This window comes from Talaromyces amestolkiae (genome assembly GCF_001896365.1).
Source record: "Talaromyces amestolkiae strain CIB chromosome Unknown scaffold22.1, whole genome shotgun sequence".
Taxonomy (NCBI): Eukaryota; Fungi; Ascomycota; class Eurotiomycetes; order Eurotiales; family Trichocomaceae; genus Talaromyces; species Talaromyces amestolkiae.
In genome coordinates, this window is record NW_024468058.1 from 424,220 (window position 1) to 441,934 (window position 17,715).

Below are 17,715 nucleotides of genomic sequence, written 5' to 3' on the forward strand. Positions count from 1 at the left end.
TCATACTTTTCTAAACCGTACACACTAATCCCGTTGTGTGTACTAGCCCCACTATCGTATTCCGTAAGTAATGCAACTTCATTGGTGGGTTTGGCGCTATAAATGTGACGACTTTGTACTCCATAGCCCTGTAGAGGTAAGAGGGTTTATGTATAGGCTTGCTATTTATTGACAGATTGAGAATAAGATGTCTTGGAGTCAAAGCCGGACCTGTAGGCTCTAAGGCCACGTATTCTAGGCTAAGAATGAGCAATGTGGTGGGATAAATTGTAGTTGCATATATCCAAAGATGTCGACATCTTGAAATATATATTCGCAACCGTGTACCTGGGTAGAACTTCACAGCCTTCTAGACATCTACACCCAGTTCAAGTGATGATTAAATCAAACATGTAAAATCCAGAACAACATGTAAGAAGCGACATTATCTCGAATGGGAAATACCATTTATTTGGGTATTGCGTAAACAAAGTCGCGCGGCGCAAGGTTCAATGTTTCAATTTGACACCGGGTGATGCGACACCTGGAGATCATCACCACTATACATAACATCTACATTTCTACACAACATTGAAAAGAATGACATCTGTAAACAGTTACAGTCTAAGATAATTGCAAGTAACAGTACTCCCTCCCATCGTAATCGAGATCGCATATTATCGCGTTTCATACTACTTGACGACGGACGTATCGACATACAAAAGAAACTATAAAAGAGCGTGAAAGAACCAAGACCGTCAATTCCATATCTCCATCAGTCAAGATAAGACAATAAAAATATAATCGAATACACAACTAATTGGTAATACCCCCGTAAACAATCAAACACAATACAGAAGCAAACATGAAGAACACCCAACCAAGCTTATCAGACGCCAGCCCAGTTACCGAAACAATTAAAACACACAAAAGCACAGAGAGGTAGTAAAATAGAGTATAGAAAAACCGACAAAGCAGAGGGGTAACCTCTTTTCGTCCTCTCGATGCATCTCCTCTTGAGATAAACCGACCCAAAACGCGCGTCGCGACGCGTCAAAACCGGAAAGGAAATCAAGTCGTCACATAGGAAAGGGATAAAAGCATAATCATGGCAAATCAATGAACATATTGGTTAGATTATGCGGCAGCCTTCTTGGGAGTGGCCTTCTTCTTGGGAGCGGCCTTCTTCGCCGCGGGCTTGGCTGCTGTTTTTGTCACGCGGCCGGACTTGGTCTTGGTCTCAACCTTAGGCACGTCGACGATAGCAGGAGCAGCTGTAGAGGTCTTGCGAGGCTTGGCAGTGTTTGCCTTGGGCTTAGCAGCAACCTTCTTGGTGGTGGTAGCCTTCTTTGCGGGCTTAGCAGCAGCAGCAGTCTTCTTAGTGGCGGTCTTCTTGGGAGCAGCAGGCTTGGCGGCGGCAGCAGGCTTCTATTGTCGATTAGTAGATGGTCATCATCTAGATAGGATAAGAACATACCTTAGCAACAGGTTTGGGAGCAGCCTCCTTCTTGGCGAGCTTCACGGGGCCAGAGGGTCCTGAGACGTGTTAGTTATGATGACGATGGAGGCGATGGCGATGACAATGTAGCAACACGATCGCTGGAGTACAAAGACTAACCCTTGGGTTGACTGAACTCTCCCTTCTCAACACCAGCCTTGATGGCCTTGTTGAATTGCGCGTCGAAAGCAGCTTGCGACACGACGGTGATCTTGTTGTTGTTCTGGACATATTTCTTGATAGATTGACGGCTGTTGACAAATTAGCGTTTGTATGAGATAAAAAAAAAATAGACAGTAAAGAATCGTATTGATGATCACGCGCCATAGAAGACGATAGATCATTATACTTGGACGCGCCCGGGAGGACGCGATGAGGTGGGAGGAGGACCAAAGTCCCGAAAAACACGTACCTGCTACCATTGCGATCTTTCAACTGAATTCCAAAAAACAATGTCAGTCATGTAGGCCATTGAATAAAATAAACAACGAATTCAGTTGCTTGTCATGCCGGGTAATGTTGGTGCTTGTAGTCGCGCCTGAAACCTCACGGTCGCAGTGCCACCCGAAGCACCAAAACAACTCGACCACCCAACCAAAACGCGACAGTGAATTACTTACGTTAATGATAGCATCCTTGATCATATCTATATTGCAAGAATCAGCATTGATACGCGACCCAAAAGACACCACAATCGATTTGACGCGACGTGGTGGTGGGAAAGGATCAGGAAATATATGAGAAGAAAAACATACCGCGATAGGAGGAATGGCTGGCAGCGGCCTTCTTGGAGGCAGGGGTGGCAGCAGCGCCGGTGGAAGCTTTCTTGGGAGGCATTGTAAATGTTTGTATGGTTAATGGATCGAGAAGTCGATAAAATGTTTGTCTGAGAATGAAGAGTTTCGTAAGAAGTGTAGAGTTGGAAGTGAAAAGGAGCAAAATGCGAAAGAGGGAAGGGCGAGGAAAGGGTAGAGGAAGCCGCGGGGCAAGGGCAATTTATAAGGTAACCCGTGTTGACACAAGATCAACCTTAGCTTTTTTCCCTCGCCCGTCCCCCCCCCCCCCCCACCATGCAATCTACGTTCTTTTTTTGACTTTAGTTTTCATGCAACGCTTCTTCTGCCTTGCACATTTTTCTCATTGGCTTTTACTCCTGAAATCTGGGAAAAGTGGACACCTGCTTTAGTGTCTTTTGTGTGTTGGCGTGTGTGTCTGTTCTGGTTCTGGATTCTTGTGTCTGAAGTTGGTCCATCCAGAATACCTAACCTTGGACGCGTCGTGTTCATGGCACGTATGGTTTCACTACATCATAGTTGAGCTTTTTTTCTACTTTTTGTTCATATTATTCAGAACTAGAAGATTTGAATTTTTTCAGTATTTCCAAAAGTAACTAACAGCGCAACAAGTCATGAACGCCTACAAGTCATAACACAGGTGGTTAATTGTTGTCACATCGTCCGGATGCAGACCAGAATCGATCGCTTATCATCTGTTGACGATAACTAGGGTAAATGCGTAAGATAGAATCGATGATTAGATGAATAGATGACTCTACCGATGAATAAAAATTGTACGACTTCTTGATTCTGGTCAGATTGTAGAGGTCAGCAGTACTTGGGTATATCTATCATGGGGTCACGAGGTGCACTGCCAGACCCAGAGACTCTGGAATCACTGGGGAGCTTGCCACAATCCTTTTCTTTCTTTGTTCTATTGTTACTCTTCGAAGAAAAAAGAAGATTAGATTGCGCTGTTATAGTTAATATACAACCACCATATCCAAATCTCAAGAAACACAAGTTTCAAACAGCTCACTGAGTCGACTCAGACACACCATAAAGCACCCAGGCAGTTGACGTGGCTGTCCAGATACTAGAAGACAGACCAAAGTAGGGTTCCAGATCGCAGGTGATTCAGCCCAGGTCACATGCAGGGAATGCTTGGCTCGACACTTTCCGCATCGGGCAACTTTTTCCATATCGGGTTAGTATGTTTAGCGTCTGTTAGCGTCTGTTAGCGTCCGCTGCGAGGAACGTTCCCTCTTTCTTTTCTCTTCGTCTTCAAACTTTACTACTATGAACATGGTGACAATGTGGTTGTTTGGCATTTTTCCTGATCTTTTCCACTGCAGATGAGATTTTCAATTACAGACACTTTACTATGGCTGGAAATTTATGGGTTACTCTATCTACGAGAATTTAAATATCAGATGCGTCGCAATGCATCAAAATCAGCGAAAATCAAGCTCATTCTTCACATCATGCATAGCGCACGATGAACCCGGGCCCTTGCATCGAGTGTTTTCCAACAACCTCGGGCTGCAGCAATGATTACCGGAGTTAAAAGCATGTAGAAATGTAGCTTATAGCTGCTAGAATATGGTCGAATCAAATTTATATTCATTTTCGTTTGTTTACAGTCAAGATCACGATATGAATGTAGCCGAGTTTGTTGGCAATGCGACCACTATTTTCTCTGATCCTGCGCGTATTTGCGAGTTTGAACAGCTGCTTTTTGGTATGGAAGTTTTGAATAAGTTTATTCAAGCCTCAAACGACAAGAAAAGTAGTTGTCATTGAATCAAAACTCATTTGACTGGGGGGAAGGGAAATATGGGGTTGACGTATGTCCATATGTACCACGCAAATGTCCCGCCACCCGAACGCCTGTAACGCCTTGCTGTATGCACTGTGTATTGTGTCGAGGACTTTGGATTTTATGCTTCCATGAATAGAAAATCTAAACCCAAGAGCCAGATATATAATCTCCCGAATCTGGGCTCATACAGCGCCACGCGGGCGCGCTTTGGCTTCCTTCTTAGCCTTGGCCTCTTCCTTCTTCCGCTTCTTTTGCTCCTCAATTTTCTCGTCGTGTTTGCGCTTCAAGCTCACCTTTTCTGCATCAGTCTTGGCGACCGGCTTGAAAAATCCCTCAAGCCGAGACTGTTGAGCTGACTTAAGATTCTTTGCCAATCGTGCAGCGCCGTTGCGAACTCGGTCCTCACTGAATCCTTTGTCGGTGACTAGAAACTTAACTAGACCCTCGACATCAGGGCTCTCCCATTTGAAATCGCATTGTGGATCATCGGCCTTCCTCACGTCGGGATTGAAGAAAAGTTCACGTGCCTCTTTGTACGGCCAGTCGTCAGGAATGACGTATTTCTTCTTGGGGTCGCTTTCAATTGCTTCAATAACCTTTTCGAGCGATCCATGTTCGCGAATGAGCTTCAATGCGGTATTTGGGCCGACCTTGGGGACGGGTTCTAGGTAATCGCAGCCCAGAAGAATGCAGAGATCGATGAACTAGTAGTTTGTACGTTAGCTGGATTCAATCTTTAGGATTGCTTAGGTTGCTCACCTGCGCCCTGTCCATGCCAAGACCTTCAAGAGCCTTGTTAAGATGAATCTCCTGAATGGGCTCCTTTCGCTGCTCGCTGAATGTCAAGTGACGTAGTAAAATTGGCGCCTCAAAGCAAAGGGTATCCATATCTTCCGACGCAGCTGCATACACCTTGCCAGCACGCGCCAAAACCGCACATTGCGCCTCAGCTTCCGTCGGGGCATCGATATATGGAACACCCATCAGCTTCAAGAGCTTCTTGCACTCTTCATTGTGCTCTCGTGTAACCCGAACTGTTCTTCGCGAGAACTTCTCCATGTCCTCTGCAGTACCGGTCTCCTTAGCCTCTTCGTGAGCTTCGTGGGCTTCCCGCTTGCGCGCCGATCGCTTTGCGAGTTCGCCGCCTTTCAACTTTGGAGGGGCACCGTCAAAGACATAGAGCGGTTTGATACCGTTGTCGACAATTCGTAGGGTACGGTAGAACATGCCCATGAGATGTGAGGTGGTTTCGCCCGCTTCGCTCATGAGCTGTTGACCGTCTGAACGGACGGCAATTAAAAAGCTGTATATGCTCATGGATCTGTAGATCATAACAAATCAATTCGTGACGACGGTAAGTGGATGGGATAATGGGGAATAATTACGCATCCTGCAACAAGTTAGCTCTGAGTAATTCGTGCTTCAAACTCTGTCTATATAGTTTGTACGTACAATGGCGACCTTGCGGCCGAAATGGTTTTTGATTTCGCCCGTCTTGACGGCATCTGGGGCGTTTTCAGAGATGACCTGGTAGAGGTCTGATCGGACCGTTCGTTAGCTTTGGCGGACTGTAGTGTATTGGGAAAGCTTCACTAACGTTTGATACCCATTGTGAGGGATTTCAAGTGATCTGAATTTTCATGCGCTGGTAGAAATGCCGGATAGAACACAGTATTGCTCTGAGACGAAACGCAGAAGTTGTAGGATGGAAGGTGAAATAATACAGATGGCACACAAAGTTGGAGACGCGGACAGACGCGCCGATGAGGTCAACGGGCGCGCCAGACCATTAACCCTCGTTGGGATTAGCGTGGTTTACTGATTTATGCCTTAGTGCCTTAATGCCTTATTGCCCGAATCACGTGTAAATGCTGGCCTTTGTTGTGGCTTGGCAGACCGGCCTATCCCCGAGCCTCGACAGATTCCCCGCTCACGACTCTGATCCCCCGGTCTCTCTGCCGACCTGCAGCTATAGCAGCTGCTACTATTGAGCACTCACCACAATCATCGCACCACACCGCCGCTACGTCCTACGGCCATTGCTCGTCGTCTCCAACTCTCGTCATTATGTCTCTTGTCCGGTGAACTACTTTACTCCGACGATGAAGCGGAGTCGCATCCAGTTTGAGGCCAATGGCGAGTACTCTTCCTCCTCTCCGGCGGCCACTGTCACCGGGGGAGGTGGAGGAGGTAATATGTCCCAGATCGCAGACGAGGATACACGAAGCAATTCCCGCCATATACCCAAGATCTCACGCAAGATTAGGGCATGCACTGAATGTAAGCGACACAAAGTGCGCTGCGATATGAAGATCGGCGACCAAATTTGCCAGAGGTGCCAACGAATGGGTCTACAATGTGTGGTGAACAAGAGCCTTCAGACATTATTAGATGATGAAGCGGAGTGAGTTGTTGTCTTAATGCGTGAATGGCAGAAGTCTAACAGCTCGTGTTTAGATGGAAGACGATGATCGAATTAGCCATGTCCGATTTATTGAAAAAGGCTCAACTGCCGGAACTATCATATTATCAAGGTGGTGGTCCTTCGCCGCCTCAGACTCGGTTTAATGAGCGCAACCGCAAACTATCCACTGCATCGGTCGAAGTCACGCCTCGCATGGAAGAAACCGCAGGCCCGAGGCAGAACAATGGAACAAATCATTCACGCCGCCCGAGCTCCGGATACCGCACACATAGAGAACAATCGCATTATTCTCCAGAGAGAGAGGACCCGGGCCAAGCAACACTAGTGACAGCTCCAATGGGCAGTCTTTTCGAAGTCACACAACTAAGCCACTCCCGAGGTAATTCACCTACGCGCCAATACGCACCGGACCGCATGGTGGCTGCGGATTTCATATCTCGAGGAGTCGTGGATCTTGCAGAGGCAGAGGAACTCTTCGCTTACTTTGATGGGCGTCTAAATCATTATTTGTGGGATGGCATGGTGATGGATCATGCAAATCTGCTGTCTGTTCGCCAATCCTCTACATTACTTACTTCGGCTGTCTTGGCGGTAACGGCTCTCCATATACCCAAAAAGGAGCGAGTATTCGATACATGCTATGCAGAATTTGCAAGACTGGCTTCGGATTCAATGTTAAATCGGCACCATAGCCTTGATGACTTGCGGGCTCTATGTATAGGCGCGTTCTGGCTATCCGATGTCAGCTGGAAACTTTCAGGATATGCAGTTCGCATTGCTACTGAACGAAATCTTCACCAGTGTTATAGAAAAGCCATCCAAGGCTCACCAGAGCATCGTGAGCAAACCCAGTTGTGGTACATTCTTTACGTACGTATATACAAACCTCAGGACGGACATCCTACTCATGTTTTGATAGATCCTGGAACATCATTTCTCTATTGCGTATGGTAGACCACCTATCATCCACGAGGATACGTGCATCACCAATCACGAAGTTTTCATGAACCACCCATCAGTCGGCCAGCGTGACATACGCGTTCATAGCCAAGTTGCCTTGTTCATCATACTGACTCGTATCTATCATGCATTCGGACCTGATGTCGATGTCGAAGTCATGGAGCATGAGCTCCCGCGAATAGAAGACTTCGATAAAGATCTTGAGAATTGGAGAAGACTCTGGAGGCCACGAATAAGTAAGTCCTTGTTTTCCCATGGCTCTTCCAATGAGTCTACCTTACATACTGACTTCTGAAGCTGGAAATCCTTACGTAGGAGACTATCCCTGGAAGGCCGTGAATCTCAACTACAACTTCTCTCGTCTTACCCTGAATTCTACGGCTCTGAGAACCTATCACTGCGGAACTTCGTTTCGACCACTTTCAGCGGCCCGCAAGAAACATGCCGAGGTCGCCATTAAATCAGCCATTGCAACTCTCACTGTTGTCTTGGACGTGCCTGAAGTCCAGGAAAGTCTAGTGGGAACTCAGCTGTTCTTGCACAGCATGATTACTTTTGCGGCTGTATTCTTACTCAAGATTGCAGTCAAGGTGCACCCTAACTGTATCATTGGTCCAGGCAGTCAACGAAACTCGCTTGCAGCTGCTGGTCTTGATATTGATATCCCCTATGTACTTGAAGTCATTGAGAAGATCGTCAAGATTATGCTATCTGCTAGCGAGAAGGCGAGCGAACGCCATGTAAGCCATCACATTGCTCGAGGTCTCGGAAAAATGCTGGAAGGATTCCGAGAATGGGAGCAAAGAAACACAACACAGGGCAGACAACCACACCGACCACAACCACCGAGTTGGCTTCACGACACACCATCACTTTTCAGTACAGTATCCCTCACAAATCCACAAACTTTTGGTGGCCGCGCCACAATCCTGAATCATCCTCCTGCGATGCTTGGCGTTGCACCCTTGTCTTCTGAGCGTGGTAGCAATAATACCAATACTCCGAACCACAACAACAATAACAACCATAACAATACCAACCATAATAACAACAACCACAATAGCCACAATCACAACCATAATCACAACGCCTTGCCACCTTCATCTACAGCAGATCTGTCCGCAAAATCACAAATCGGTCTATCTGAAGGATCCCTCGATCCCATGATGACGGATATGTGGGGATTCGAAGAGGAGTATTTCCCCATGGGAGTGTTTGATTTTTTGCAATCGCAAATGCCGGCATGATGAGAACTACTATTATACCCGTTTTGACTCGTTTATATATAGGTATACGAATAACAATAGACCTGACTTTTTCTGTCTTACACAAAATTAGAAGTAAAAAATCTTTCTTGGTTGAAGCTATCTAGTCTTGTTTTTCCTCTTAGCAAATAAGACTGCCCTGGCTAACTAGGGATACCTAAGCACCAATAGAACGCCACGAATCTAGCTAGAAGCACTTACCATCTTCAATCATAGTCCAGCCTTTGTCAGTAGAAGAGGGAGAGGCAGTCGAATCCTCACGATCCCTGAAACACAATTGAGTAGAAGAAGACAACACTTTCTGAACATCAGGCGCATATCCCCATCTTCGACAGCAATACTCCCAACTCTTGACGAGCCTCAGCCAGAATTCTTCGAACTGCTTTTGAGGGTCACTGGCGCGTTTTCTCTGTTGTTTCTGCTGGTCGGATGCAGATTTTCGTGCATACCAGTTTGTGAGTGTGTCTTCGGGGACCCAGATCTGTTTCGAATCGCGGTCGTACCAGATTGTGGCCATTCGGTAGAGAAACTCGCTACTGTAGAGGTCCGAGGAGGCAGAGCAAGACAAGAAGGAGGAAGACACAACGAAGTCCCGCCTTGATGCTGGCAGTTTGTAGAGCTGAAGCTTGATTGCTAACAAATCCTCTTCTCTAAGAAAGCCTGGCATATCACCAATAATTTTCAGTTCGGATGGCATGGCGGCTGCGAATAGGTCGAGATAACCACCAGGGAAGCTGTTGTGACAGGCGGTTTCGTTTTCAGTGAACTTTTGGATTTGGGTGAAGTTCTCGATGAAACTGCCGTTATCGTTGGGGTTGAAGCAGGAGTCGAATATAAGTCTGTTTTCCCAGTAGCGCGTTGAGCAAGAAGTTTGCTGTGTGGTGTCTTCCACAATAAGTTGGCTATTTTTCTTGTTGTCGTCTAAGAGACCTGGATTCAATCTTGGTATTTGTAACGTAACATATTAGTCAATGAGATCAATCCATGAAAGGAGAGGACAGCGTACTGTTCGCAGATCATGAGCACGCAGTGAGTACCTTCGTTGGTATTTCTGTCGAAACGATATGCCTCAAAGACGCCCGTCATATCGTGTCGAGTCGCATTGTAGTGCTCCTCTATGAGGTTGCAAAAATTGTATTGCGTGGTGCCCATGAATTCTGTTTCTAATTCGCCTCCAACTTTAGCATCCATGCTGAACCTCTCGCTGAAGTTGGTTGCCATGATTGGGGTGTATACTTGTCTGCCTGTTAGATGTCGTTGGGTTGGCACTAGAGAGTGGGATTTTACAGGTTTTGTTTTCAAGTGAGGTTTTTTCTCTCTGGAATCTTCATGGTCAATGACGAGATATATCATCATTTGCAAAATCATTCGTAGTAGATGGGAGTCTATTTGTGATATATGCAAGGTTTCGTCGTCACCGTTATGTCTTCTTTAGGGCTTGGTGCTAGGCAGACGCTGAACCCAGAGATTCACAGACCTTTGAAATGTCGAGGGTGATCGGATCATTAAGCTCAGACTTAAGAGTATTTAAGAGTATGATTCGCGCAAAGCCAGGAGACCGAGTGATTATCATGAATCCTGGGGGAGGAGGTTGGGGAGATTCAAAGAATTCGAAGGGAGACTTCAATGGGCTTCGGGCTATGCAGCATCAGCGAGCAATGGGAAGTGTGGTGACATATAGTGCTGCTCAACAGAGCAACTGAGACGTCAAGTGGTTGCAATTAAATCAGGTCATAGAATGAGAAATAAAAACTCTAAATATTCCAAAGATCGAAAACGGGAAATACATAAATAACGTGTTATCTTCGTAACATTATGTGATTAATATTTATGTATGATGATGCATAGCTTTGTAAAACTGCTGGCTAAACTCATTGATTATCGACTAAAAAATAAAAAAAGGTACATGCTAGTCTTCAGAAACGCTATGACAACATCTTCTTGAGCACCGCACTTGCTCCTCCCTGTTCTTTAATTTTCTTTTCCACGACATCCAGTCCAGTCATCTTCTTAACGGTACCATCAAAGATCCCAATGGGTAAAAGAGAAGCAAAGCGGATTAGAGTTGTAAATTTGCCTCGCCACAACCAATAAGGTGGAGTGGATTTACTGAGACCCTGTGCAACCGACTCCGCCCACTTTTCAGGATCTGAGGCAGTTGCCATATTATCCCCGCCTGACATGGCCTTTTCCACGATGTCTTTGGCGAAGTTGTATATGGAAGTAGGTGGAAGCGTAGCATCGGGTGTGTTATCAAAGAAAGTTGAACGCACGGCTCCCGTCATCATGTTGATCACTTTAATATTGAATGGAGCGAGTTCCAGACGTAATATCTCGGTGAGACCTGCTGCCGCCGCTTTTGAAGCAGCATATGCGCCGGCAAATGGTAACATGCCGGCCGGTGTGGATGAGCATGAGGTGTTGTTGGCCACTATACCGCCGTGCTGAGACTTGGCCAGCAGCGGAAGGAAAGCACGGGTCATGCTAATTATAGACCAGACATTCAGGTCGAATAGCTTCCGTGCTTCGTTAAGATCTAGGTCTACCAGTGGCATGGAGTAACCGGCGCCGGCGTTGTTCAAGAGTAGATCTAGAGAGCCAGAGGTAAGCTCGGAAATCTGGGAAACAGCTTTGGCGATAGAATCGTCTGAGGTGACGTCAAGCTGGATTGTCTCGATGCCGGCTGTTTGTGCATGCTTCAGCTTGCTCGGATTGCGGGCAGACGCAAAGACTCGCCATCCAGCCTTGTGGAAGGCGATTGCGAGGTGTGAACCCAGACTACCATCTGAGCAGCCGGTGATAAGGATTGTGCGTTTGGAAGCCATTGTGAGTGTGGTTGTCAAATAACAGGTAGTCCTTGACTGGAAGTGAATTTAGCATTCACCTCTAGAGTCTTGTGGGTTGTTTGACTTCTATTTAAATTGTAATAACACCAAAGTGGTACCATAACGGACAAAGACGGATCACTTTCATCTGCTTTATATCAATAAATCAAATGTATAGTCAGCAAAAATCACTAGTGATTATCAATCAGCCCGATCTCCCTGATTCTATAGCTTCAAAGTCGGAAAGATTAATGTCAATTTGCATTCAGTTGACACCTTCACATAATATAATATGGTTCAGTTCGTTGCGTATGGAGATAGTTGCTTGTAAAAAGCCTCGGTTGAATATCATCCCGGCTTGACCCAGTCACCCAGATTCGGACGAACCCTTGCTCCGAGTGAAGATGCGGAGTATTTCGTCCCCTTATTCTGTCGTCTTCAAATCTTTTGCTTATTTTTAAAAACCCTGGAACCCTAAAACCTTACATGGCACTGAAAGGAAATAAGTTTTAGAGTCTGTATAGTATTACTATTTACGCCCGTAAGTCGATTGGGCGTTGTGATTAAATTTCTACAAAAACGTATGCGTTAGGGCTAGGTAAGGCTTAGCCCTATCATTCGAATTATACTACTACAATGAGAATTCTATCCTGATAAGATACCAACTCGAGGAAGGCATGGAGAACTGAGTCAGGAGATTATTGATACAGGTAACTTTTCGATCCTGAAGGGCAATTTTTTCTACACCGTTGAACAGCCCGAGCCTTGCACCGACGAACGTTTTATGATACACATTAGTAACCGCCGCATCTGTGGCGAAAGAATCGCTGATGTCAATCGAAAATTTAATTTCATGAATATTGACGTTAGCTAACTACCCACCCGAATGATTACAACACATGAAGTCCGTAGAAGAACCGCAGCCGTCCCGATTCGTTGGAAAGAGTCGTCGGTGTTCAACAGGGTATCCCTTGAGTAGTCTTCAGCACAGGCTCTCCGCTACTCGATGGCTACCCCTTCTTGGCCCATGGAAGAATCATGCCAAAATGTCGACATCTTTAAAGCGCCAAGGAACCTTAACTATGCGTTCGATAATGATGAGGATGTTCGGAACTCCGAAGAAGCTCCGTGTTTGCCTTCAACCGTTGACTGTCAACGCCGGTAGCCTCGTAAAACCGTGTCTGAGGATGAGGCGCGAGGCAGAAAAAGTTATCCGCAGAGTTGCATGTCCACCTCTTAGCCGCTCGCATGGCTTTGTCTGGCTGCCCTTAAGTATATCCCAATGAGGGGTTGCGTGGAGCGTGGAATGTGGAGTTTCTGGAGAAGGACTGGCACCTTCTTGGCTGCTAGCATGTCTCTTGCGGCCATTCTTCCACAATATCAACCCATGGAATATAGTCGAGGATGTTGCTTCTACTCACACTTCATGTATGACACAAAACTTGAATACAACAGGAAGAACTACAATGACATTTCCTTTCTTTCCGGAGAGCCACCCGGCTATGACTGTGGAGAATTTTACTTACATGCGACAGCTGCACCAACAGCAGCAACATCAAAAACAGCCCCAAAAACTGACCGAGGGCTGGGGCTCAGGGAAATCGATGAAACAGCTACGATCACAAAGTCCACCAAATCAGAAAGGGTCCTCCCCACAACAAACGACTATAGATTTAGGCGCCGGGCAGGCGGATAGGCGACCTCCGCTCAAAAGAGGACTGGGTCGGATGCTCATCCCGGCGAGACTTCGCAAGATAAAGTCCGTGGAGGATTCGATTATCTCTAGTGCTAGTACAAGCAAAGGGCATGATCCCTCCTCCAACGTCTCAAGCAAATCTCCCCATGCAGTGACAATCCACAATGATATTGGCATAGCCTCCTCTTCCCCTTGTACCTCTTCTACATCATATCAGGAAATCAGTTCGAGCAACACGGGTCGGTTCTTTCCGCCTCGCTATTCTCCGTCATTTCAACTACCACCTCCATCGGACCCCTATCCGTCGACGGGCATGCTCCGCTCATGCTCTCGGCTCCTTACAAATCCATTCTCACAGCACTTCGAACTAAATCCTATGCTTCTCAATATCCCTCACCCGTTGCTTTCCAGGGGTCGTCAGAGAAGACGTCACCTCCGAGTCCTTGACTTGGGTGGCAATGAAGACAGTAGGTCGTATCCGATTATTGTGTTCACAATTTTCAAGTTCTGATTCTTGCTTGGTGAAATAGGCGTATACACCAGGGCTATAAATGCTTTGCCTCGCATTGCAGTTTGCCAGGTTCCACAGCGACAACTCGAGGGCCGGATCCATACTCTACCTTCATTACCCTTTCAAGAAAATAGCTTTGATGTTGTCTCTACAAGGACACTTTACAGATTCATATCAGCCATCCATCAAACGTCCATGCTAGATCAACCCTGTAGTAATGAGCGCATTCTAGGATCATGGGTTCGAGAGATCTATCGCCTCTTAGATAAACGCGGTTCCTTTGAGTACATTTTCTTCGACCGTCGACTCAGCCATGCTGGGCCGCTTGCCAGGGCACTGGAGCCGTTCTTCTACGAGGAAACCCAATTCAGTTTTTGTGATCATCCTCAAAACCAGCAGTCTGAAATTACCGGACGAGATAATTGTACTCTCTGTCAGAATACTGCAACTACCGAGCCTGTTACTGCAGCCCGGTTTCTCGAGCTCCTTGCCAATCAGGGATTCACCATAGAGAAAAATATGACTCTCATGTTTCCTATTTCCCTTCTCTCCACCTTCTTCACACAAGATGGGCAGCGCGTTCGAGAGGATAGAGGAATTTCCGAACTCGATGAACTGGAAACGGCTCCGGCGCTGGTTTCGCTCATGGAGAAGATTCACGAGGAGTGTAGAGTGTCCCAAACCGCGTGGAAGTGCATCATCGGCTGCGCGGTGAAAACATAGTTTTGTCAGATGAACGAAGTGTATTTTTTACTATGACTGGGGCCCTTAATTTCGCTGGTATGTTTTTTGTCCTTAAAGTCATACAAAGGTTATATAAATAGTGTATTAGTTTTTGGTCAATGTCCTGCTGCTGATTTATGGCAATCTCGTAATCAGGTTATCAGATTGAACAGTCATAATCCCTGTAAGATTTAAGAATAAGTAACATGCTATCGGCTGGCCCCAATCGTAGTAACTCACGAGGTTGATTATGGCACAAACACCATTGTTGATAACATTATAGTAGGTTGTTCGTGTTGGGTCTAGCCAAAGGTTTACACGACTTATAGATACTACATGTACCTACATGTACAGTAATTCAGAAGAGATGATTGTATAGTTTTCTAAGTCGTACACTGCATCGGCTTTCGTATGATCGTTCTAGGCAGGTAAGAGATGTTCTATTTAGCACAATCTAAGTGACTGTAATGTACCATAAATAGCGGGGTGTACAAAGTAGGTGAGTTAAAGCAGCCATATACATCAATTATCGCCATATCTGTGGTCCAAGCACTGCTTAATCGAGATTTCTTATTTCAAAGAGGTAGAGACTAATTTGACTATTTTAATTATATGACTTCCACGTACATTGAAGGGCAAGTTGGTGTCAAAATTGATCGAAATGAAATAAAGCCACAACAAAGGCGAATGAACTCAAACCGCCATCATATGAGTAAGCTCATACAGTGGTAAAGGAGGCAGGTACCAAGACTCATCCGCTCTGAAATAATTAACTGATCGACCACTCCCCCCAATAGCTGCCGTCAATGTCGAACTGCCCGAGGCTACTCGATTGGAAGTTCTGCATAGTCACTTTTTGTCCACCAACGGTCCAGCCAGAGATACCTAGTCCCATCGTGAGACCAGATGCGGCTGGAATAAGACTCTCCCCGGTGCCAATACTATTTGTCTGTAGCCCGTCCGGGAAAGCCACATTTTTGACAACAAAATTCTTGTAGTTCTGTAAGGGTGTGATTCGAAACAGGGACGGGCAAAGACCCTCGCATACAACGTTTGAAATCGTCATGGATATGGACTGGCTTGGATCAGGACTCATCCCACTTGCATAAAATGGAGAGGCACCAATGATAGCCGAAGGCACCACCGTTTCCGACTTAATGTAGCGGGTGTGGATAACATTCAGCTTGTCGATTGTCACTCCACTGATAGACCGAGACGTCCATCCCATCTGGATAATTGGATCATTATGGCATTTCCAGATCGTTGCCCGCGAGATAGATGCCCCAGAATAGTAGGTTTTGATTGCATCATCATTGACATGCCAGAAGACGTCGTGCACGACACTATTGGGATAAATCTCTGGCCCATCCGTCTGGAAGAAGAAGGCCCCCACCTGCTTATAATCGCTAATTTGACTTGAGATGCCAGAATTTCCATTGAAATCCATAGTGTTGAATGGCGGCGCATTGACCGTAGGCCCAACACAATACCATGTTTGACCACCCCCAAGGTTATTGTGCCACCACATCCGCAGGCCAGCCGAGTCGCTCTTTACAGCAACGTAGTTGTCGCCAGCATTTGCTTGGTAAACATAGTTTTCACCCGATAGGACACCATGGCCGGTTGCATAGAAGTTGTGTTTGGTGAAATATTCCACAGCACCCTTCACATACGCACCGGGAGCGAAGTAAACCCAGTAAGTGTTTGAGTCTAGACGCATATGATTAGATCCTAGTTTCCCCGAGTTCCCCGATTGATCTTGGTTCATCCAGTATACACCTGGTGGGAAGTAAAGAATTGACTTAGAGCCCCAGTCGCCATTATTGATAGGCCCTGGTGTCATGGTCTGCGTGTTGTCGGGTGTCATATTAGGAATCATGCCTGATGGAAGAAACGGGCTAGCAAAGATCACAAGTGCGTTGGTGGGCTCAACGCCGACGACGCTGCCTCCTGATGTGACGTACTCGTTGCCATCAGAGCGAAATGTGTACAGGTCATTCGCAAACTCTACTGAAAATTTGCGGCCATTCGCATCGGCTGGGACCCGGATGACAATCCCACCGTCGCTGGACTGAGAAATATGATAGGAGATTGAGACGGGACGAATTACAACGTCACTTGGTGAGCCCAAGGATGAACCATCAGTGGTCAGGATCTTTATATCAACATCCTGGTCGTATTCGAACTGGGACCATGCCATATTGAGACCAATACTAGGCTCAATTGAGATTCCATCATCAATGCTTGAATCTAGCGTGTTGCTGTTGGGAGGGTCCGTGGGGGCATGGATGCGGCCATTTCCATTCCGGGGGATAGATTCATACACAAAGGAGTCATAAAAATTGTTTGCACCTGCCAGACTCACTTGCACGGCATACTTATGAGATTGACGCACGTTCCCTGGTTGGACAGGTGTCTGCGTGTTGATCTCCCCAGAATCATGCCACCAGGTACAGAAATCGGTGCCACAATGGGTAGCGTTCGTGGTTCCCGTGCCAGAACGAGAATCACAACGTGGATGCAGGACTGCTCCGAGGGTAGACTCGCTAATTGCGAGGGCCAACGCAAGTAGCTTCAGCATTGTGGGTATAATTTTGTGAAAGATTTTTCCCTATCGCAAGGTAAGAGGGCTTCTGAGGATTTCGTCGAATGATTGATGAATACAGGATAGAATGATCCCTTCTTATGGGTTTAGCATTATAAGAGCCTTCACCGGCCTCCCCCCTCAGGCCTCGTCTCCAGATTGCCCCTGATTTGATCCTGCGAACTTTCTATCGAGAGGATGAGCATTTACCTATTCGATTGTGTCTGAAGAAACACGAGAATTTCCGAAGAGAAACCTACGTGGGGACATTCTTGGGCTTGCACATCATATCCGGGGTAGTGCCGCGAGAAATTGCGGGGAGACATCTCGTCAACTCTGCATTCCAGAGATGAATGCGAAACGAACCCAAGCGTTTAGTATGCTTATAGACTGATTGGTTGAAGGCATTTTCCCCATATCCAGCTTCTCCATCCCCCGCGCACAATTATTTCCATAGTCGGGATTTGGATATTCCCCGCCTGGACGTGTATGATTGAGCAGTTCATGGGCAAGTCTCCCCGGAGAAGGGCCGATAAAGCCAATGGCGAACGATTATCCGGCCCAGGGTTATTCTTCCTTGGATCGCTCGCCGCTGCGTCAATGAGTTCCGCCATGGGCGATTCAAGCCCACTATGACCCTGGAGACCCCGC

General features: G+C 46.5%; 7 protein-coding genes across 7 annotated transcripts; 2 read left to right on the forward strand and 5 right to left on the reverse strand.

The window, feature by feature from the left end:
- Positions 1–1,116: 1,116 nt before the first annotated feature.
- BHQ10_009109 (uncharacterized protein) lies at positions 1,117–2,314 on the reverse strand (the record flags this gene model as incomplete). Its single annotated transcript, XM_040881989.1, has 6 exons — positions 1,117–1,407; positions 1,457–1,515; positions 1,598–1,728; positions 1,890–1,912; positions 2,098–2,123; positions 2,233–2,314. 6 exons carry the CDS (start codon positions 2,312–2,314, stop codon positions 1,117–1,119), a joined length of 612 nt encoding a protein of 203 aa, XP_040737611.1.
- A 1,943-nt stretch (positions 2,315–4,257) lies between these two features.
- BHQ10_009110 (uncharacterized protein) lies at positions 4,258–5,685 on the reverse strand (the record flags this gene model as incomplete). The annotated part of the gene is made up of 4 exons (XM_040881991.1): positions 4,258–4,779; positions 4,835–5,344; positions 5,528–5,613; positions 5,673–5,685. 4 exons carry the CDS (start codon positions 5,683–5,685, stop codon positions 4,258–4,260), a joined length of 1,131 nt encoding a protein of 376 aa, XP_040737612.1.
- Positions 5,686–6,177: 492 nt separating this feature from the next.
- BHQ10_009111 (uncharacterized protein) lies at positions 6,178–8,707 on the forward strand (the record flags this gene model as incomplete). The annotated part of the gene is made up of 4 exons (XM_040881992.1): positions 6,178–6,479; positions 6,533–7,370; positions 7,420–7,696; positions 7,758–8,707. The coding sequence occupies 4 exons, from the start codon at positions 6,178–6,180 to the stop codon at positions 8,705–8,707; spliced, it is 2,367 nt and encodes a 788-aa protein (XP_040737613.1).
- Positions 8,708–8,912: 205 nt separating this feature from the next.
- On the reverse strand, positions 8,913–9,946 carry BHQ10_009112 (uncharacterized protein; the record flags this gene model as incomplete). Its single annotated transcript, XM_040881993.1, has 2 exons — positions 8,913–9,666; positions 9,732–9,946. The coding sequence occupies 2 exons, from the start codon at positions 9,944–9,946 to the stop codon at positions 8,913–8,915; spliced, it is 969 nt and encodes a 322-aa protein (XP_040737614.1).
- Positions 9,947–10,650: 704 nt separating this feature from the next.
- Positions 10,651–11,550, reverse strand: BHQ10_009113 (uncharacterized protein; the record flags this gene model as incomplete). Its single annotated transcript, XM_040881994.1, has 1 exon — positions 10,651–11,550. The coding sequence occupies one exon, from the start codon at positions 11,548–11,550 to the stop codon at positions 10,651–10,653; it is 900 nt and encodes a 299-aa protein (XP_040737615.1).
- A 2,402-nt stretch (positions 11,551–13,952) lies between these two features.
- BHQ10_009114 (uncharacterized protein) lies at positions 13,953–14,480 on the forward strand (the record flags this gene model as incomplete). The annotated part of the gene is made up of 1 exon (XM_040881995.1): positions 13,953–14,480. One exon carries the CDS (start codon positions 13,953–13,955, stop codon positions 14,478–14,480), a length of 528 nt encoding a protein of 175 aa, XP_040737616.1.
- A 769-nt stretch (positions 14,481–15,249) lies between these two features.
- On the reverse strand, positions 15,250–17,061 carry BHQ10_009115 (uncharacterized protein; the record flags this gene model as incomplete). Its single annotated transcript, XM_040881996.1, has 1 exon — positions 15,250–17,061. One exon carries the CDS (start codon positions 17,059–17,061, stop codon positions 15,250–15,252), a length of 1,812 nt encoding a protein of 603 aa, XP_040737617.1.
- Positions 17,062–17,715: the final 654 nt, after the last annotated feature.